General features: G+C 34.3%; 1 protein-coding gene across 1 annotated transcript in view; it reads left to right on the top strand.

Annotated features, from left to right (window-relative positions):
• Positions 1–23147, top strand: part of GPM6A (glycoprotein M6A) — a 109856-nt gene that overhangs the window by 85668 nt on the left and 1041 nt on the right. Inside the window, exons 3-6 of the mRNA XM_079305706.1 lie at positions 2539–2695; positions 14482–14635; positions 16719–16795; positions 18104–18169. Coding sequence (XP_079161832.1) covers positions 2539–2695; positions 14482–14635; positions 16719–16795; positions 18104–18169 — 454 coding nt within the window. The remainder of the gene's footprint in view (positions 1–2538; positions 2696–14481; positions 14636–16718; positions 16796–18103; positions 18170–23147) is intronic.

Below are 23147 nucleotides of genomic sequence, written 5' to 3' on the forward strand. Positions count from 1 at the left end.
TAAAGAAGGGCAATCTCCATTTTATAAGGTCTATCTTTTATCTGTTATAATTTAATGAGAAAATAAAAGTTTATGCGAACTGTTTACGTGTTAGATGCTGCAGAATAACTTAATAGCAATGTTACCTTCAGAACTATAAATATGAAGTTACTGTTGTAGTGCTTTTTCTTTAAATACAGCAGACACCAAATGTAGTTATACTGCAGTACAATTCTATCTGGCTTTTAGAGAGGTAGTTGAGTGGTTGTCTCATAATTTTCATTTATCCTTTTACTCCTTGCTTTACAGGAAATCCTTTTTCCTTGGAATAAGTCTGGCTATTTCATCCCATGTAGTCTGATGAATAGATTTTACGACCTCTCTGTAATGAGTGGATGAGGAAGAAATAGATTCCTATATTTGGCTAGTGTTGGGCTATATATATTTTTTCCTTTTATGAAAGGGAGGCTTAAGTGAAAGTTATTCCTGTAGATGCACATAAGGCTAAAGAAAAAACAGAGATCTCTTAGTACACTCTTTGACACAAGCAGCTCAGTGGGAGACTCAGCACAGATGGTTTAAAGGGCTGTTGTAAGGACTGAAATAGTCTCTGGACTTCTCAAAAGTCCTAATCTCTTTAGGGCAATGAGAGCTTGTAACTGAGCACATAAAGGTCTGAGAGGAGCTGCTGCTGGCAGAACTCCCAGACTTCAACCACTGGTGAAGGTCACAATAGTTTAAAGTATATAATATAGGAATTGGAAGAGTTTTTATGGAATAGTAGCAAAAAGGTTGCTTTTATAACCTTTTTTTAAATTGCTAATGACAAGATAGGCTTAAACCACAGTTTTGATGTTTAAAAAAAGTGTTACAATGGCTGAATTACTGTCAAATCTTGGAAATGGGATTTTTCCATTCAAAAAATGTAATCAGAATTATATATATTGAAAAAAATTCATCTGCATCATCTCATACCATCTACAGTGTTAAATTTGTTTCATGCTTTTGAGTTGCTCACATATCGATTTCATACAGAAATTTACTTACTCTTGTTTTCACTTGAGTATGAAAAAAAAGCAGAGTAAAAAAAAAGGCTGGAAGTGCTTTGGTATTAGAATGTTAAGGAAAAACAACATGCCTCATTTCCAGAAGCATTCATTTATAGTACTTGTCCCATCCCAAATTATGCCAGAAGTTTAACTACATTTTTATTGCATTTTTAATGCAGTAGATCTGAGCCCGATACTGAATTTTTGAAAATCATTCAAGCTCAAAAATATTTTAACAGGTTTTTGAGGGTTTTTTTATTGTATTATACATGTAAAATATGTATTATGGGTTGTAATTTGAGTTATGATGGAAAGTATGCTCCCAAGGACTTATCATTAAATATCTCTTTTCACACCAATAAAAATATTAATCATTGTCTTGAGAAAACATCCAGTGTGGGTAAGGGAATTTCAAAATTAATCTGGCAGATCCCAATGGTTCTCAGCCTTATTTTTTTTTTTCTTTCACTGTTACAAGGCATCACTATCTTGACCTGGAGAATAAGATTGGAATTTAGTACCATCTAAAATCTGCCTATTACCATTTTCTAAAGAGTTGCACAGCTCCTGCCCTGTCACATCAACAAACTGAAGATATACTGTGGCTAGCATTTTAGAGAAGTTCAAGTAGCAAACTTTGAAATCTGTTGATCTAAGACTGTAAGAATATTACAAAGTTTAGACAACAGAGCAGATAGGTGATATTGAATTTTTTTTCACAAATGCTGGTCATGAGAGAATGTTTAGGAAGCACAGTCTCCTTGAGTCAATGCTGAACTTACAGGCAGTGCTGGGCAGAACAACCACATAGGTAATCTCTGTAGTGAATTGAGCCTGCATGTCACACTGCAACCCATCCCTCTGTTGCTTCAGCTGTCTGCCTGTGAAATGATGTTTTAAAGCCTCATTATAGAAGAATTACAGATGATCTGACCTCATTACTTCTGGAATAATATGTTTCTGGTTTGAAGAAAGGAATCTCTCTTGATGACTTTATTATTCTGTGTCAAACACTTTGTCCACTGGAGATTAAGTGGGAGAATAACGAGATGATAGCACAGACTGACATTGCAGCTTGAGAACCACTTGTATGTGCAAAAGTTTAATTGAAGTTTGTAACTAAATATCATCTACAACCTAAGTGCTGGACAGAATGTGTGACTTAGTGTTACTTTCAATTTTCTATTTTTTTTTCTTTTCCACTTCATTTACAGGAAAAAAATTGAAAAGTAACCAACTTTTAATTTGATGTGAGAGTTTTGCTGTATTACCTAAACAGATCCATTTTCACATTTAATTAGATTAAATGAGCCAGTGTTTCTTATATCAATGCTATTTTATTTCAAAGTTCATTCCTGTCCTCATCTTCCCCTATGGCACATCAGCGCTTTCACTGACTCCAGTCAGTCATAAAGTTTGACACACAGGGGATCTGATTATCTCACCCTGAAATTTTATAGTCAGCTTCAAATATTTATGCAGATAATTAATTTTTGCTGTTCCTATACAGGATTGACATCTTCAAGTACGTGATATATGGTGTAGCAGCTGCATTCTTTGTATATGGCATTCTGCTGATGGTGGAGGGATTCTTTACAACTGGTGCCATCAAGGATCTCTATGGAGATTTCAAAATCACCACTTGTGGCAGATGTGTGAGTGCCTGGGTAAGTGGCTAAGAAAGCTTTTACGACAAATTCATTATGTTTTGTGTATTTTTTTAGTGCCTTGTAGCATTTAGGTTTTGGTTTTGTTTTTCTTTAATATTTTCTGATACCTCAGTTCAGTGTTTAAAATTTACAGCAAAGGAGAAGAGAGTTATAAATATTCTCTGTATTGGTTAAATGCTAAGTAATTCTTGCTGCTCAGGAGCAATGGATTCCACCAGCTGTATGAGAAAGCTTGTTACCTCAGCAACAAAAGCTGCACTGAACAGGACTAAAACTGTAAGGCCTCCAGCTCTACTGGGAATGGAGTATTTCCCTTGCTTATATTTTTTGATATTTAATTGTTCTGCTTCTAAGCTAAGTGGCCTGTAGACTTGGTAGCTATTGGAGTTGGATATTTCTGAAAACACAGTCTGCATCATAACCTCATATTTTTGTGTTGAATACTAAATGAATTAATGCAACCAAATATATCTAGGTGTTAGAGCACACTGATTTTTTATGCTATATTAATGATAAATAATATATAAATTAGTAGGCAGGGTTGGCTCCCACTGTAATCTACCACAATTGTCCACTCTTAAATAAGTGGAATATAGTCTAAACAAATATAAGCAATAGATACTTCCAGTCACACAAAAACTATCAAAACCAGTATTTTGGGTGTCCTGACATTTAAGGTTAAACTGGACACAAACAATCTGCATCTTGTAAATTAGGGAATTCAGTGTGTATATCATCTCTAAGTAGATGTAACCTGCTCCACAGCAATCCTGTGTTTTTGTCTCTTTTCCTTTCATTCTTGTCATCATTGTATGACTTTGGCACTTTGACTAAGATTACTTTAAAACCTTTAAATAAATATATAAAAAAAGACTGAGAACATTTTAAATAAAGAGCAGTCATTTCTTATGCCAACACTGCTTCCATCTTCTGGAAAGTCTCTAATCTATATTCACTGAAGACCTACTAAGTTAGTTCCAATTCTGTATAGAGTAGCAAGGTTTTCAGAACACTATTTTTCTTCACAGCTCCCATGAATGCCTGTCCTCAATATTGCAGCAGAGCACTGCTACCTCCTTCATAATTTTGATAACTGTAATTCTCTAGTATGGGTCCAGCAGAAATGAACTGTTAAACAGCTATTCTATGGTTAATATCATTGTTATTATTAGTGATTCATTACATTGCACTTTACTTTCCTCATCAGTAATTTGCAATGCTTGTATTTTAATTTGAGAAGCTCTGGGTTGACATTGTGCAGCTAAGGTTAAGGCTGTGTACTGCTTATGATCACAATTAGAATAATCTGTCTATTAGTTTAATACCTTGTTGTCATTATTCTTTAAGTCAGTAAAAGTTTTTTCTTTTTCTTGGTGAAAAAACACATGAACCTGCTGTTTGATTGCTTGTCTCCTTTTGATGATATGTCAGTAAGATTTCTATACAAATCTCTAGAATTATTTTGGATTACTATTCTGGATTTAGTGTCTGTGCTCTAGAGGGTGTATGCCAATTAAAACTTAATATCCTTTTCACTAGGTTGATTTTCTTTGTCTCTTAAAATTCTTAAGGGAAAAATAACATTCTCGATTAAATTATATATATATATTTGAAATTAGATAATATTTCAATCTAAGAGAGACAAGTTTAGAAATTATTCAGTTCCTTAATGCTATGACATAAAGGAATAAGACCTAAGAACAGCAAAAAGAATTATTTTAACTTTATGTGGATGAGCTGTATTTCTATATATGGAGTTATGAAAAGTAACTTCTTTTCCTCTTTTTTAAGGAATATTTTTGAAAATCAGGGTTTCAAGAACTCTGATAGCCAACATCTGAAGGAACTATTCATGTGCCCTTCCTGACCTCCATCCTGAGCTGCAAATAGCTCACTTTCTGGCCCTGAATGGGCAAAAGGAATTTTTTTTGCCTGAATTAATTGAAAAAGAAATAGCTCAGCCTAACCTTTGCAGTGACTGCATAGTTGACTTATCAGCTGATATGAGCATTGAAAGGCTTAGCATCCAAGTCATGTCAGTGCTGCCATGGAGTAGAACTTCTCACATCTGAGAGAAGCCTTGTGAAAGTGACAGTGAAGACTCTCATTGGCAACGTTTGCAGACTTAATTTACTGTGAAAAGTAAAACAAAAGCAGTGAAACAATGCCAGTCACATTCGATGAGGGATGGCTTTCTCTCTAAACTTCATTTTTCCATGGCTGAACATGCTTTTAGAGTGTTAAATAAACAGTCATATATAACTGTGCTGCAGCATGATTAGTAAAGAATGGGAGACAGGCCTGAAGCTAATCATAACACTTGTTTTCATGTTTGCAATTTAATACTCTGCCAATTTATATCCAGATTCCTTGGCCATGGAGAGCCTCATCTACACCTTGTTTTACAATATCTGCTTATTGAGTTAGTAGAAAAAAATGAACAAAGAAATACAATTACACTTTCCCCCTCATGGTGTGCTATAAAATGGGAAAGGAGGTTTGGTTTTTGTTTCATTTCATCAGAAAATATTATATATAGGTTTCATTATGGCAGTTGTATTTCTATTTCTTTGTAACTTGCGTTTCAAAAGAACCATATTAAAACTCTAGAGAAAGATGTATTCTAAGCTTCCCTTTCATATATCTTCTGTATCTTTAGTTTCAGGAATTTTATTTTAATTCCTGACAAAGATTTTTCTGCCTTTGAAAATAATTCTGGGTACATGATTACCTATGTGCTATTTCACATATGCTTCGAGTGCCTAAACTAAAACGTGAAAGTCCCAAAATATTTCCAGATTATATTGTGCAAAAAAACTATGGAAGCTGCACAAATGTTTTGAAAAACCATCTGTGAACTTGTCACTTCATCTTTTCCTTACCAGACCTGTTATTCTAGAGGCAGTGAAACTGCATCATATTGACATTTGATTCTTTGTGTAACAGGAGGAAGAGAGCTAAGAGCAGGCTCAGCTGGCTTTCCCACCCAGAACAGAAGTATTATTTCTGAATGTTAGAAATGAAGCTCTCATTTCTGAAAATTAGATACTGTGTCTGGATATTCTAGGGAAAAACTGCTGATCTGACAGACAGGGAGGCCTTGCTTCTGATAAAATTCTGCTCCATCTGACAAATATAGTATGCTTCATACCATATATGTGAGAAATAAAGGACCTTCTCTCCAATTCAGCAGATATATTTATGAGCCCAGAATCCTTTAAACCAATCTTAACTAGGGAAAGTATCTAAAAATCTCTTGTCTTCATACATGTCTAGTTGTGTATGCTGTAAGTAGTTTCAGACCATGATAAGGGAAATGGGTAAGGTGAGATTTGTAGAGCTCTGACCTTTCAGATAGCTAACTTGAATGAATTGAATGAAATAGCTCATGATTTTTTTCCATGAATTACCCAGAAGCTAAAGGAGTAGTTAATTTCAGTGGGAATATATTATGACACAGACATATCCCAGCTAATTAAGGATGTCACTAATGTTGTCAAGAGAAAGGCCTATGCTCCTTCAGTAGTTAAAGGAGAGGGAGGCTTAGGCAAACTTGGTCATATGAATTGAATCTTTTTGTGACTGGCCTATTTTCTGCAAAGAGAATAACCCTCAAGTCTTTGAAGTAATGTCTTTTATATTAAGCTCTTCAGTCAACTATATACATTAGTTGGATGTATCCTGCCTGGCCCCATTATCTGGAATTTAGGTGAATATCATTTTCTATATAAACACAGCTGGAGTTAGAAAGAAAAGAAAACATATGAAAGAAAGCATATTAGCAATTTTATGGGTTATTGGAATTAATCTTATACCTGGATACTAAACCAGTGTTAGAATTTCTTTGGAGAATTGTGCTCCTTGCAGTTTTCTGCTCTGAATCTTGAAATAGGAAGAACTAGCCTTAGCAATAATTCAAAGCTCAGTTGAGTGGTTGAGTCATCTTTACGTCATTCTCTCCCAACAGCATTGTTAATACACATATGGCATCTTGAAAAGGAAGAGAAAAGCTAGTTATCTTCTCCACTATTTGTTACATTTTTAGAAATAACTTGCAATAAGCTCAGAAATTATTTTGTTATGCATATCTAGGTGCTGACTCTACTTTTTTTTTGTCTTATTTCTGTAATCTGTCCAAGCCTTTCTGTTTTTCTTTATTGTATGATTCCAGATTTTCTTAGGAATACTGCACATGTAGAATTATACTTTCATTTGATATTCCTTTTTCCCCATAACTTCCCATGTGCTGTATATGCAGTCCTTTTGTTGACTGTGCTATTCATTATTTCCTTTAATAGAGGACTGTACCAGGAATTGCAATGTGCCTTGCCAGCAGCTTCTCATCTTCTCTTGGTCTTGCTGCTCATTGACAACAACGTTGTTGGTGATAAAGTGGATGAACTGGTTGTTTTTGCTAAAGATTGTGATTTTTTGTCTTGCACATTGATGACAGATTTTATTTTTTCCTTGGCATGTGAGGACAGTCAGTAAGTACTTTTTGTTAATTAAACTGCTGTCATACATTTCCAAAGTATGCTTAACTTTGGGAGAGGTTGCACTTTTTCCATGGGCTTTAACTTCCTTTCATTGATCATCATAAACTGCTCAAGTTGATAGTTTATTTCCCCTATGTTCAGATAATCCATCTTAGCTTTAACTTGAATATTTCATGAGATGGAGACAGTTTCCCCTGATCCTTGTTCTCACCTGACTAATTTATTAACTGCATCTAGATATCTTACTCTTTTTATAGCTATTTAAGCCTTTGAATATCAGTGAAATTATCACAAATTCATTATTTTTATCAGTGAAATTATCACAAATTCATTATTTTTATGGTGGAAGAAAACACACAGAAACCATATACCTTTGTTCTCCATATGAACTGCATCTTCCTGTTGATGTCTTACAAATTCAAGATTAGCTTTGTAAATGTTTTTTGGCATTGCTTGCACAGGAAGGAGGGAAACTTTTAAATTTATTTAAGGTCAAAATAAAAGCTTAAAAGGCTATGTTATTGACTTTGAATGCTTGGGAAGACAGGAAACAAACAAGGAAGGTCCCCTTCATTTTTGCATAGGTTTCTCAAAGCCCATTAAGAGTATATCAGAAAAGAAAACACAGCTGGGTATTAACCTGTGGAAATCTTCTCCTATACTACTACCAAAAAATCAACAGCACAAATCAGAAACTAAGCCAGTTTTTTCACATGCATCAAAATGGTTTCCAAAGGAATATAAATAATACTTGGAATATTTTGACCTTGAAATAAACATTTAGAAAAATATATGTGCAGATAAAAAAATAGATGAAGAGCAGAAAGCAACAGTGAGAATTGATCCTAGTTGCGACAAAATCAGTTTTTCTTCCATCTAAACTATCTGTAGAAGAAAAATGTTTGAAAAAGCCGAACAAAACTGTTCCAAAATCTAATTTCAGTTTTCTGGGATTTTATATTTTTTGGTTAACATATTTTAATAATCACAGGAAATTCTTATTAGGTAATATTCAATATATGAATGGATTTCAGTCAGGCAAACCTGAGAAGTCTATTCTTCTATGGAGAGAAATTTGGACCAATATTGGCTTTTTTTTCCTCCTGAAGCAGTTGACTTGAATGTATGCCAAGGAATATCAACCACATGACAGTAATAGCACACCATGAAATCTATCCATGTTTCAACAAGACTTTTGGAGCTGTGCCTGGGAGTATAATATGATAGAGAGAGAGAATGAACATGTTTTGTAGAGGCAATGATAAATGTCCAACAAGTGATTGTTAGCAATGAAAGTGATGCTATAGTAAAGATTTTGCACATGTGTATTTTCTGTGGTTTAGAGTGCATAGTGATTGTATAAGAACAACAATCTCTTCCAGAAGCATTGTATATAAAATGAGACAAGCTGAAATATTTTTGCTTCATCTTTTCTCTCTCCGTGAATGAGGCATGAATTTGGAGATGCTAGTTAGTGCAGAAATTAAAATGTTAGAGGCCATTTCCTTGTGAGCTACTCAACAGTCCTTCTTAAACATGTTAATGCCTAAAGACATCTGCACAATTTTTTTTTTAATTTTCTCATTTATTTACGTTTAAATAAATAATAGCATTTTTGGTTTTAGACAACATTTTAAAATAAGCAACTGAGGCTGTTTTAGCTTCTGCATTGTTAAAATGTTTTCCAGAGACACTCAGCAAGTTTTTTACTTGCTCTCTTTCCTATTTGCATATGGGGAATTATGCATGTAAAATGCTGTTACAAAAAAAAAAAAATATACATGGGGAAGTCATGGAAATATTTATGTAGAGATTCTTCTTTAAAAATGAAAGAAAAGGTGCCAATGCTGCTAGATGAAATCTGAACCTCTGAAATTAAGAACTAAACTCCTGTGGGGTAATAATACAGGTGATAAACAGGAACTAATCTATAAGCTACTCTGTCATAAAAGTTTATTGATAAAGAGCCTGTATTGAGTCTGGACTGTTGATGTAAGGTGCAGTCAGAGCCCTGCATTATAGAAAATTGAACACAAAGAAACAGCAGGCCTGAGGTGGGAACACGTAGTACTTTAAATCTGACTTCATGTAACCTGAAGAGAGACCTGTGCACTCCATCAGTACTCTCCCAGTACAACTGCATCAAGACAAATTTCAGCTTTTGAGAAAATATGTGTCAGCTGCAATGAATAATTTAAAAAGAGTATGCAAATGCATTTATGCAGAATGTGTGCAGGGTGAAGAGACAGTTGCAATAACTCAAAGGATTTTTTTCTGGGTAAAATGAACAAGATGAAGCAGAAGTCCTGAAAGCCAAATGCCAGTTATGAATTTGAGACTGGCCAAAGTGCTAAAACTAGAGTAATTTTTATCAGCATTGAAATCAAATATATGGACAATTGAAAATGAATAAGATGTCTGAGAGATAGGACAACTCAGGGAGAAATTGAAAATATCTATTCATGCTTCCATGTGGCCAAAAAATCCAACACAGCACTTTGTTCTGGCATTTCCTGTTGGAAGAGTGCACCCAAAACCAGCACTGCACTGCATGCAGAGTCCAGGTGCTTCCCAGAATTCCCATAAGAGACACCCAGGCTAACCCTGGGCTTACCCTGGCTGATGCCCAGCACCATGAGGGTTTCATTGAGCAGGATGGATGTACATGATCTCTGTAGGCAGGGCTTTGATCTCTGGCACAAACCATCTAAGAGAATTTCTGAAGCTGTGAAGAGGTTTGGAAGGAATCTCTTAGTTCATGTAGGTGGTAGTAAACATTTTTTGTGTGTGTGTCATAGGATAATAAATCTAAATATGACACAAAAATAAGAAAATGTACATATTTTTGCACCTCTGAGTTGAGAGTTCACATCAGGGAGTTCATATAAAATAAATATATTATGAGATTGAGAGAAAGTGTAAAAGTAAGTACTGAGTGGTTTGGAAAGATAAAATTGCATAGCAACATGAGTTTTCTGTAGTTAAGTTTTATTTGGGCACTTAATTTGTTGCTGTGTTTATTATTGTTCTTGTAAGCAGTAGTGTCCATATAAGATGAAATGAGTGAGGTTTAAATTGTTTCCTTTTCATTCAATTTCTGTTTGTAGAAACTGTACCTTCTAGATAAGATTTCACTGTCTCTGTCCCTGGGGTCACTGAAGCCATCATACAATATTTCTTCAGGGTTACTAAATTATTTATAACAAAACTAAAACAAGAACAGTGTTTGAAATTTAATGAATGCGCTTTTCATGGGACAAGTACCCATAAATTAGAAAGAAGGAGGGAGGAAAAAACCAACCAGCAACTGAAATCTTGATCTTATTAAAATAGATAGGATATGGGTAATGTTTTTAGTGGAAAAAGGATTTCAACCAGCTATGACCACCAGGGAAGTTGTGCTCCACACAAACAATTTCTGAATATGATCTGAAATACCTGCTTCATGACATTTGTCTGCTTTTATAGAAAAATCATTCCAGAAGGTTGATGGTTCTCTATCTTTGATAATTTATAACTCAGAAAAGCCATTACAGGCACTGAAAAGCTTACAAAATCTGACAAGAGCTTTTTGCAAGCTGTGGTGATCATACAAAAAAAATAACTACTAATAAGTCAAAGATTTGTTAGTTCAAATAATTATTCATTTAATCTATTCTTTGCAAATGTGAGCTGAATTTAAATTAGCAATCTTTTATCTTTATGATTTGTAGATGAATTTCACTATCACTTCTATTTTGTTTTGAGTTTATATGTTTGGCTTCTTAGAGTGAAAATTGAACTGATCAGAGAAAGTAATTCTCACTATGAACACAATAGATAGGATGCTAAAGAACAAACTGTGATACCTCTTTAAGACTCTATACTGCTATTTCAGAAACCTTCAGCTTGTCACATAGCAGAATGCTACTTCAAAGGAGAAAGATCCCTTTGAATCTCAGGGGATTGGGTTCTGAAATTAAATCCTGGAGTGAACAGGCTCCTTAAACATTCCTTGTAAGTTCTCTTGAGCAAAGAGGGAAGGTTGTAATAGCAGAGAAAATTATATTAAAAATACTTTATTTTCCTGTGCTTTTAAAAAACCAGGTAATTAATAGTTTCATTAAATTATAAAAAGAATTTACAAGCTACCACCTGTATTTCTATAAACTAATAATTTGTTGTGCAAGCTTAAACTTTTTTACTGCCTTTACAGCAGGAGGTGTATTACTGCCCAGATCACATTTCTGTGGTTTTCTTCACCCATATCACTGATAGCAGCTTCCAGGCATAACCCATAATTACTCATGGTTTAACTTGAAGTCGTGTATTTTAGTTATTCTTACATAAACAAAGGAAGCTTCCATATTTTTTCCTGTCTTCTTGGTGTTTGTGGTGTTATGAGATGAAATTAGGCACGTCATTGACCATTGGCTCTCCAGCTGAAAGCAACTGACAGAGGAAAACTGAACTTCTTCCTTATCTAAAATATGTTTTTAAATCTAAATCATCATTTGATCAACTTTTTCTGACATACCAAGCCAGTCAGATTCATGTTTTTAAAGAGAATCAGTTCCATAACAAGCAGACAATTCTCTCTGAGAAGACAGCTCTTGTGACTCACAGCAGCTAACATCTGACAGAATTCTACTATCATTTTATGCCCAAGGCAGATTTTTACAGGCTAATAAGCTCTGCTTTTCCTCCCTTTGCTATGCTAGTGCTTTGTATTATCTCATGGTGATTTTTGAGCATACTTCTTCATCATTACCACAGATGAGAAAATAAATAGATATTAAAAAGAATTTGTAATGTTCATGACAAGGCCTATCTTTTTTTCTCCATTTGGTGCTAATCACGCAATAGGAAGATTCTCAAATCTATATGGAGCCCAGTAATGAAAACAGTTACTAAATTTCAGTAATGTAACTAATATAAAATATTTAGTACTCCATTAAATTATTATGGATGTGCTACACTGAGACGTACTAAATTTATTAAGTATTGTTTACTTCAAAAATTCTAGAAGGATCACAGGCTAGACTTCAGACTTACTTGTTTTTGAAAAGCTAAGAATATAGTCTAGGAGGCTGTTTTACTTTTAAAACATTTCTAGAATAAATGAGAATTTGAAGTCTATACCAAGACAGTCCTCTTTCTTATTTATTATTCCTGCCTTAGAAAAAAATGACTGCAAGTCTTTAGCTTGATAATAAATTAAGATCAGATATAGTCCATTAGTTGGGAATTTACATCCCTGAATCTACATTTTTAACTAATTTTCCAAGTAATTATTTGTGAGTGCGTGCCTGGAGTTGAGCCAGATGTTGTTTCATTAACTTTAACACTCTAATAGAGAAAGGAAAAAAAGGAAAACAGTAAAAGAACAATCAAAACAACAACAAAAAAGGAGTATGTACAGAACAGTATTTACCTGTATTAACTATTTGCTCTGCAATAGATAGAATAGAATTTCCAATATTTAAAGCAACTGACACATGGAAAATTCTACAGCAATATTCAAGGCTGCATATTTATTTTGGATTTTCCTATCACTTTCTCTGTTTTACCAGCTGGGTTTCTAGTAAGTGGGTTATTGGGAAAATTTGGTAAGGAAGACAGCCATTACCTGCATGAATGCATTTTTAGAAATCTCTACGTATAAATTAGTCATGCACATCAGTTTTTCTTTTAAACTAGTTGGATGTTGAGGGAAAAGTTAAAACAGTTTAAAACTCTCAAACTGGTAAGCATGGATGTAAGGCATGAGTATTGAAGCATTGAGTACTAATTCAAGAAAAGGATAGAAAACTGATATCAAAAGTGGCTTCTCCAGCAAAACAGCTTTTCCAGCTACTACAATTCTCATTTACCTAGAGACAATCAGGAAAATTAATCTGAAATAAATTTTAAACTGGATTAATTAAACTACATTAAATCCTTATGTAAATATCCTTCCTCAGAATTAAAATACTTTTATTTAATAATATTTGGAAGTGAGTTAAAGTAAATCAAATTAAGGTCTCTTTAATAATGCTTGAGGACATCCATCCTGTAACTTCTAAGCAATAAAAGTATCTCATTTAAAATTCAGACCTTTGTTGTTTTGGATTGCTTTTCCTATCAGATCAATGTGGAAAAGGCACCCTGCTACAATTTTTGCTACCAGGTACAACCTTTTAGATTCTGAACTTATTTCATTTCCATAACTAAAATCTGTACTTATATTAGGCTTTTGTCCTATATTACCTGAATTGAGAGATCTTACATTTAAAGAATAAGAAAAACAAATAAGAATATATCTTCCATTTTCCCCATATTTACTCTTTAAGGTTTAATTTTAGCAGATTTTTGATCAGCTTATTAATCTTTCTAAAACATTTCTTATTTCTTATTCTCAGACCCAATATTTTTCTGAGGTAAGCAGCTAGAAAAATGTTAATGCGATGAAATTTTTTTTGTTCCAATAATGTGTTCAGATTCATCAGCATTTCTGAAGCCACCAAATGCTGGGGCTATTTGGATTCAATATTTAGAGACTAATTTCCACATTTTACCTTGTAGCCTCTTCATATCCTTTCCACAGCATAAAATTAAGATAGTTTGTTATTAATAAGAGTGTTTCCTGCTGGTGTCAGGCCAGCAAAGGAGCACCAAGGTAGCATGTTTACATATTTGTAGGACATTTACTTACTTTTTTTTTTTTGAATGGTGAATTTGCTTGTATGTATCCCAAATATGTCTGAGTGCAATAACAGAATGGCAAAAAATAGTCTCATTGATTCAATGCAAAATGGATGTGCCAGTGAGATTTTTGTGGTGGTCATGGATAAATGCTCATTTTTATTAAGAGCCCAATATTTAAAAGAAAAAGAAGCAAAGCCTACTGTATTTAATTTTAATTTATTTGTGCCATGATTGATAGTGGAAAATACGACCATAGGACCCCTTGTCCTAACTGTGGAGTAGTGGTGATGAAAGAGAGCATGCAGAGCCCTTTTCCCAGAGCATCCAGCTGTCTGTACTTCAGGTGTGCCGCTTTGTACACAAGTGAGAGGAACAGAGAGTAAGCTTGCACTTCTGAAAGCATAATTCTTGTTCTTAAAAAACATCATATTAGTGCCCTGGCATAATTTTGACTTAATCCTTAATGGATATCAGACCAAAATCATAAATTGTATAAGGACAGAAACAGGCAAAGCCAGTCATAAATGAATTTATTATTTCTCTGTGGTTCCTTTCCTTCCAACAATGTATCAGTTAAGTTCTGACTTACTGCTGGTTTTGTTTTTCCTTCTTTTATTGCAGTTTATTATGCTGACATACATCTTTATGTTGGCCTGGCTTGGAGTTACAGCTTTCACTTCTCTGCCTGTTTACATGTACTTCAACCTGTGGACCATTTGCCGAAATGCCACCGTAGTGGATGGAGCCAATCTGTGCTTGGATCTTCGCCAGTATGGTATGCAAATAAAATGCACTAAACGAAAAGTTAAGACTTCCAAAAGAAAGCATTCCACTGCCTTGCTTCCATGTATCTGAAATGAACTGTTCAGTGTTTCTGAAACAATTGTTAGGCGCCTCTCTCTGCCCTTGTGACCAATAGACTAGGCAGTGGATAAAAGATGAACTGCATTTCCAGACCAGACAAAAATTGAGTCAACCTTGTCCATCTTCCCAGAGTAATGAAAATCTGGCATGGGCCTTTGGCTTAGTCTCTTCTTGCCTAAAAACCTTAATTTATCATTCATCTGGAGAGTGACTTTTAATCTTGTGGTAGGACTGACTTGGAGATGTGAGATCCTGGGGTATCAGCTGTCTCTGCAGAGATGAACAGGGATATGATAAGATTCATTGCTTTCAAAAACCTTGATGAGGACCATCAATGCTGATAATAAGACTAAGAAAGTGGTGGAAAGAGAGATAGAGAGGGAGTGGGGCTAAAGCCTGAATGGTGGAAGTTAGAATAATGTGGAGATATGCACCTATGTGTGTTTTGAGAGTATGAAAATTTTGGATAGAAAGAGATTTGTAATCCTAAAATGTCTGAGAATTCTTGTGTTGGTGATGGTAATTAAATTCCTTTCTTCAATAAGACTGGTTTAATTCTACATGTTATGGCCTTAGTGATTTCCCAACCCACAGAGCTTTGGGCAATCATATTCTCAACAGAGGGTTTCTCATCTTTCTTTTGTTTTCTTGGACTAAAAAAAATATCACAGTATATTTTTAATTGTTACATGGAGATATAAAAGATGCTGCATTTCTTGGCAAAGAAACCGTTTCATGAATAATAAACATTTCAATTAAGCTGAAATAAAATGTTTGACATTATTCTTTCATGAGAGGAAAAAAAGTTGCATTTTTTATTATTTATTGGGGTTTTTTCCTGCACAGCATGGCAGGTGAGTTGAAAAAGCAATAATCTGTATAGACCCCATCAAATGGATTAATTTTTCTTTCTATGACCTTTTATTTTGTTACTATTCATGACTATTTTTTTATTAATTCCATTTAGAGGGTTCATAGAGAACTAAGATACACAGTGTGTATTCTGTGAATGTACCTGTTTCCTGTAGATTCAGTTAAAAAACCCCTACTGATTAGTATTAGGAAAGAACCATTTTTCATTATAAATTAGTTAATTGCAGTTTTTTCTTCAAGCTAGTCTTTGATTTGGTATCTGGACATTAGCTAAAGGAAGTAAGGTAGCAGATTCTACTTATTGCTGAAAAGAGACACAAAATATAAGTTGGTATAATGTTTTTTTTATAACTTGTGAAAGAAGCTTTATACCAGATCAATATGTTTGAAACCAATATACAGCACATTTCCCCACATTAGAAAAGGTTTTTGAACATTTTAAGTGTATAAACTGGTTGCAAATACTGTTTATTTTTTAAATTGTTGTGCTGATCACAATAGGGAATAAAGATATTTTCAAAAATGGCAGAAAAATGGAAACCTTCGTGTTGCTTATTAGGGCTTTTACTAAACATGATGTATTAGTTTTGTTGTGGCTGAAACAGAATAGTATCTTAGGATGGTTTAGGTTGGAGGGCACCTTAAAGACAAGTTCCAACCCCCTACTGTCTTTCCTCTAGATCAGGTTGCTCAAGACCCCATCCAACCTGTCCTTCAACACTTCCAGGGATGGGATGTCCACAATTTCTCAGGGAAACATGTTCCAGTGGCTCAACACCCTCACAACAAGGAATTTCTTCCTTACATCTAACCTAAACTTATGCTCTTTAAGTTTAAGCCATTACTCCTTGCTCTACTGCAGCATCTGCAGATTTTTTTTGCATGAAGTCCCTCTCCAGCTCTCTTGACAAACTCTTTTAGTTACTGGAAGGCTGGTCTAAGGTCTCCAGGCTGTGCAATCCCAACTGCCTCAGCTTGTCTTCAAGGAGAGTTGCTCCAGACTCTCAATTGTCAACCAAACCTAGATATCACTCTTAAAATAAGTTCTCAGCTGTTCTCATATAAAGGAAATTGAGCTGTACCAGGAATTCTAAATAATAGGAATATTTATTCTTCTCCAGGCATTGTAACTATTGGAGAGGAAAAGAAGGTTTGCACCTCATCAGAAAGTTTCATCAAGATGTGTGACTCTAATGAGGTAAATAAATATCATAGTATTTTTGGCAAATTCACTATATGTGTTGTAGTAAGAAGTAGCTAATAAATGTTTTCTTACTGTTAATGATTTAATTCTAGCTATGGTGAATTATATCCCAGTGAAAAATATAGTCAAGCAAGTAGTTTTCCTAGTCTTTTACCAAGTAACAAATTTAGTCAGTGCAATTCCTTCATCCACTTTTTTTTCTAAAGACTTTTGTGGTTTGTTTGTTTGGGACTTTTGAATAATTCTAATATCATTTTCTGTGTTACTGAGATGTTTTTGAAAGCTAATGCCCCTGCTGCACAATGAATAGGTGAACATAATGACTCACTGATTGAAGGGCTTATGATTACTGTTGTGACAGGAGGGTAAAGATTTCAAATGGATTTGGCCAAACCTTATTGAGCATTGGGACAGTAGCTTTTAGCACATTTTTCTTTGTAGTTTTTCCCTTGGGCAAATGCCACCTGTTTCAGTGTTCTGTTTTATTTCAGATGGTAAAGAATGAAAACAGGACAAACAAAATTGCATCTGCCTAACAAAAAGAGAGGCTAAAATGTTGATCCCTCTGAAACCAGAAGGATCAACACTTGCTAAGAGTTTTACTAGGTCTTACCTTGTAAATGGTTGAATAAATCTTAGAGGGAAGGTACACAATCCACCCTTATACCAAATCCATTTTAGAAAATGCAGCTCTTGTGGTGCAGTTGACTCTCTGTGGCTGCTGCTTAAACCAGGTCACTGAAATTCAAAGCAAATGTAATCATTTGGTTTGGAGTTAGGTGAGCAAGGTGGTTAGTTTGAATTATGTAAGTAACCTGGTTTATCGCTATGAACAAATCTGAGAGGAAAGTGGATCAATATATGAGGATGGAAAGCTACAGCTAATGAAGGGAAAATGGGGTTTCTTAGGCTGTCTCTGCCACTGGAGAAGCCACCACAAACAGAATTCTTGTAAGGTAGCATTGTAATATTGTATCATGAAGAAACACCAAACAAAACCCTCAAAATGCACTGGACTGTTTATTTTTAAATAATTAATTTTCTTAGTATTTTATTATGTAAATGCTGGATTTTTAAACAGAGTTATGCTTTTCCCCTGATATGAGCATGGTAACAAAACAAGCACAAGCATAATGACATGTAGTGATATCAACCTTTTGAAAAAATATTCCAATTCCTATTCATCACTTTTGTGGAAGGGTGACACAAGGAAGGCAATGTTATGTACCATGTTATTCTGAATTGGTATTCATTTTCTGTTTGTACAACCATGAAAGTCCTTTTCTTTGCCTCTCTTTGCAGCTAAACATGACATTCCACTTGTTCATTGTGGCACTTGCTGGAGCTGGAGCAGCAGTCATTGCTATGGTAAGCTACCCAACACTACCCCCATCTGAATTAGTTCTGGTTCTGACTTGGGATCAGCTGTTCAATTTCCATACTATCACTCAAAGCTATTATTAAAATATAGTTATGTAATTCAATACTCTCAATCTTTTTCTTATTTTTTTTTAATATATTGATGGATTCTCTTTGAAGTAGCATATCATGATTACTTTTTTGAGTTAAAAAAAATATCTATAAGTACATGCTAAGAATTTTTACTCTTCCTTTGCTGTATTCAGCCAAGTCTGAATTCACGTGTCTGTGTTCCAACCATAGTATTATACTTTCATGATCTCTGCCTTTCTGGGTATTCATAGGCTTGCCGTGCTGCTATTTTGGGAGCAGAATGTTTTTGACAGTTCTGTGAATATATATGAATGTGTTGATTTTTCTGTCAAGATTAATTTTTCTGCTCCTTTATAATGAAGATTACTTTAAATTTAGTGACACTTTGTCAAGGAGAAGGTTCCACTGAGAAAATATGTGTACGAGCTAGTGCCCTGCTCTTCTGTCTTTTGTCTGCTGTATTTGCTTAAGCATGAAGATATTTTTAGACTCTCAGTTCTGTACTGGTGTAGGTTTGCACTGTGCATGCTAGAATGAAAAATGAGAAGTGACTGCTACTTGGTGCTGATGCATTCATAAGTGTTACTGGTGGTGATCACTATATTCTGCTTATACCCGTAATTTTTTATAGATCATAGGGCCATGATTATTTTGCTATCCCTATAATTCCATGAAGCTAGTACTCCTCTTACATTAATGATTTTACTTGTTTTCATCTGCCATTTATTTGCTGCAAACAGCAAAGATAGCTAAATGAAAAATATCTCTTTTCAATGTAGTTTTTTGTTTCAAGGCAAATAAGTGTAATAGTAGAATGCAATTCATATTAATAATGTAATTGGTTTTTCAAACCTAAATTTTTCTACTTACAGTTCCAATAATGATGATCATATAGCAATGATGATAAAATATCATTATTCTGAGGAAATTAAATCCAAGAGATCATTAATTTTCCATTGTATAATTATTTGGAAGTATATTCAGTAGTTATCATTAAATGCAACTTTGCTCAGAAAAAAATTCTGCATTTTAAACAAGTCTTTTGATTCTGAATAGCCACTGATAGATATTAAATTAAAAATAACACATCTTCACTGACAGCAAATTAAGTAGGTACATTGTGTCACATAGTTTTAATAGAATTTTCAATAAAAGTTTTAAAAAGAGCCTTCAAAACTCAGCATATCAAAGATGCCATAGCTGCATCAAATCACCAAGCACAAATGCCCAGGAATTCTCTCTGATGGTGCACATTTATTCATATATATTTTATCCAAGTGTGCTTTGTGTTGAATTCTGTAACTGCATAGAGAAAAAAAACAGAATTAAAATTCTAAGTGCTATTAAATTGCATAGTGCCCCAACACTGGTAGACCTATGGTTCATTAAATGTGTGGAACAGTTTTATATATATTTCAAGTTTGTAACTATACTGTTTGTTTTTAACCCACCACCCTAATCTGTTAGGTACCTGCTAAAGAACAACAAATTTCACTCTTTGTTGGTGGTAATTTCTAAAACCAGCATACCAGACCACATCTGTAGATTGAGACGTGCTTCATACTTGGCACAGTAGTCCAAACACAAGGATAAGGACATGAGGGAAAATTCAGAATTTTGTGGTTGGATGTTCTGATATTAACAGGTTCTCTTTTAAGGGAACTTTACTTTCCCAAGGTAAAAGTAATTTACAGGAAGAAAAATTAATTTGGGGTCCTAATTATCTCATCTAGGAAGAAGAAGATATCTTTTCTTCTTTTCTTACATTCAAATTAGTAGATAGAGGCAATGTGTCAGAAGTGAGAAACAGTGGACAGAAGTTATTCCAGTGATTGGAGAAGCAGTGCCCTTCATTGCACGTGTTGTTTCAAGAATAATCACAAATATGAAATTAAGATATTTGTGTTTGTGTGTATCCAGAACATGTCTGTGAAATCCAACAGGAAAATTAGATTAAAATAGCAGTCTTTTACAAAAGAAAAAGCTTACTAATACAATACACTCTTAAAACATTTCTTACAAACAATTACTTTGAACCAGAATAGTCTGACTAAAGTGGTAAGTATATTGTATTTATGGCCACCTAGTAACAGTAGTGCAGATTAGGGATACTGCTGAATACCTGAACTGGTAAAATATGCTGTCTGAATTGGCTTTTAAAGTTATGTCATCAGTATACCTTTGTGTTCTCACTTCTGAATTTGTGAACATTTGCAAGTACCAGATTATGTAATATATGAAGATTTCTTAGACCCTCTAATGCCAATATGATTCTACAAAATTCACAAAAGAATCAGCTTACTCATAAATATTAAGTCCTCTGTCCCTAGGATGCTTTTCATGAAAGTAAAAATATTTTTAAAAAGTAGTCATTTATTGCAAAGCCACTAGCACAAAACTTGTTAATATTTGCAATACCATTTGGTCACAAATCACAAATTCCCCATGTCTCTTGTTCTCAGATTTGCATACGAATTTTTTCACAATTCACTAGGTACCTCTTTAGTCTGCAAAGGAGAATGTCATTTTGGGGTTCAAAAGGAGAATTGCCCTATGTAGTAGGGCTGATATAGAGAAAACTTCATATTTTTTACAGTATATGTCAGGGAAAGTTTCATTTTGCAGCAAAGAACACTGTTGAAGAGTTTATTTTGAAAATTTATCATTCTTATGTCAACCCAAGATGGGAAAAAAAGAACCAAAACCTGATACGAATATTTATGCTGTAAATGCTTTTTGAGACTTTTCACAATGGAAAAGATAGCTAAGCTTTTGAATAATATTTAACTTTTACCATATATGATTCTGAGCAGTACTGTTATTTCTTATGTCTGAATGGATAACAAATGCATATGGAAAATATCATTACAATAATACATATTAATTTTACTATTGTCAGAGTGTTAGATAGAAACAGAAGACCTGAAGTTTAAATGTAAGCTCTAGCATTCAAGAGTTGATTGTAAAGCCAGTATACATTCCACCTGTGATATTTCCTCAAAAACACTATAGAAAAAAAATATGAGATGCAAAATTTTCTTTCTCAAAAGTTACCATGTGAGCTGGTTACTCTTTTGCCTTAACTTCCACAGAAATTTTGTACTGAAGGCTGGAGATGCAATAAATTCTGAAATAGGAGCTAGGCAAATGTCAAGTGGTCTATTCTTCTCCTCAGCATGATTGTTCTCTTCTGCAGGGTATGAGATGACTATAAAGAGAGGAAGAAAAGTTATTTAGACTTGGGTCCTGGGGAAGTAGTGACCTGAATGGAAAAATACAGCCCTCCCTGCCAATACACCCTCCTAGGCTAGCTGCAATTCCACAATTTCTAAACACTGAAGCATATTTTCACCTTATGAAGAAATCTAAGCAGGAATAGGTATGGAAAGCCCCTGCACTGTCTTGCATATGTCTGTAATTGAAACCTCCTGAGGCAGACTGTGGAAGCTGCCTGGTTTCAATTTAAATAAACCTTGACGAGGGCCCCACTGGCTTCAGGCTATTCAGATCATGGAGTTGTGAAATGCAATTAGACAGCCACTTAGAAATGACCTCCTTAGTGTGGCAATGTTATCTAGGAACTTGGTGTTAAAACAAAAAACAAGGGTGGCTGCACTGTTCAATGTATATGTCATTCTAAAACATGGATATATATTTGAGATTATATAAGTTAAAGTAGGTGCTTCCTGGCAAGTCTTCCTACTTACAGTGAAAGTGAACTCCAAGAGTTTTCAACAGTTTATTATAGTACTTTGATTCAGTAGCTTCATAAAGAAGGGATGGGCAAAGAGTGGGTGTTTAATGAAGGTCAGACTGTTACTGACATACCTTCAAAACAGTCTATTTTTTTAACAAAGAAAATTGCCAAGTGAAACTGCAAGACATTAAGTTTAAACTTGTCTCTTACTGGGTCATTACCAAATATTTTGTGAGGATAAGAAAACATGATCCCATTTTCATCACAGATTCTTCAGTTGCAAGGGTTTCTGGCAAATATGTTTCAAAAGGTCATGAAGATGTGAGTATACTGATACCCTCCACTTTCAGGATTCTCATGTCTACAATCTGAGGTTTAGACTGTATTTTTAAATGAAATTTCAATTTCAAAGGATCAATATTAATGTTTTCATTGGGTGCAAATTGCAATTGAGATGACCAAATTGTTAGGATTACCAGCCTGTTTATTTCTTTTTTTCTCAAGAGTTTTACTGTGCAAAATTCAAGGTGTTTCATTCAGTACAATGGGGAACCAGGACTGGTGTCTCTCATTTGATTTAGAAATGCTTGATCCAGAAACTACCCATGGTGAAAAATTCTGGAAGAGCTGGGTTAGGAAAGAAGGTGTTTCTTTTTGCTGTGTACTAAATGATGACTAGAGAGTGTTCCAGAGTAGCACACAACATGCTGCCCTCTCCAACATCTATACCCACAGATTGTGTTGCTAGTGTTGCTCTAGAGATACGTAGAAAATCCTAAAGACATGCAGAAATTCTCTCTAGCTTGGTTTAGTTTTTTTTTTTTGATAGAGGGAAGATTCTCTGAACAACTTCTTTCTATTTCATGCCTCCTCAAATCTGACAGTATTCCTCAAATAAGGATTAATTAGAAACTTGACATAATACATGAGGATAAAAATGGTAGCAAAAATATCTGGTTTTTTAAAGGCTTCAGAATGCTTTCCTTAATCTTAATTGTCCAGATTAAGAAATATACTCTTGCCTGTATTAATCAGCAGCAATAGCCAACAAACACTTGTGAAAAAAACATTCCAAATAATATTGGATACTCAAAAAGAAAAAAGACATATTAGAATAGATCTGTTCATTTAGTATGAATCTAAAATACTCATATCTGCAACACTATAACATGAACAGGAGAATTTGCATAATCTCAA

The sequence above is a fragment of the Erithacus rubecula genome (genome assembly GCF_903797595.1).
Source record: "Erithacus rubecula genome assembly, chromosome: 5".
Lineage (NCBI taxonomy): Eukaryota > Metazoa > Chordata > Aves > Passeriformes > Muscicapidae > Erithacus > Erithacus rubecula.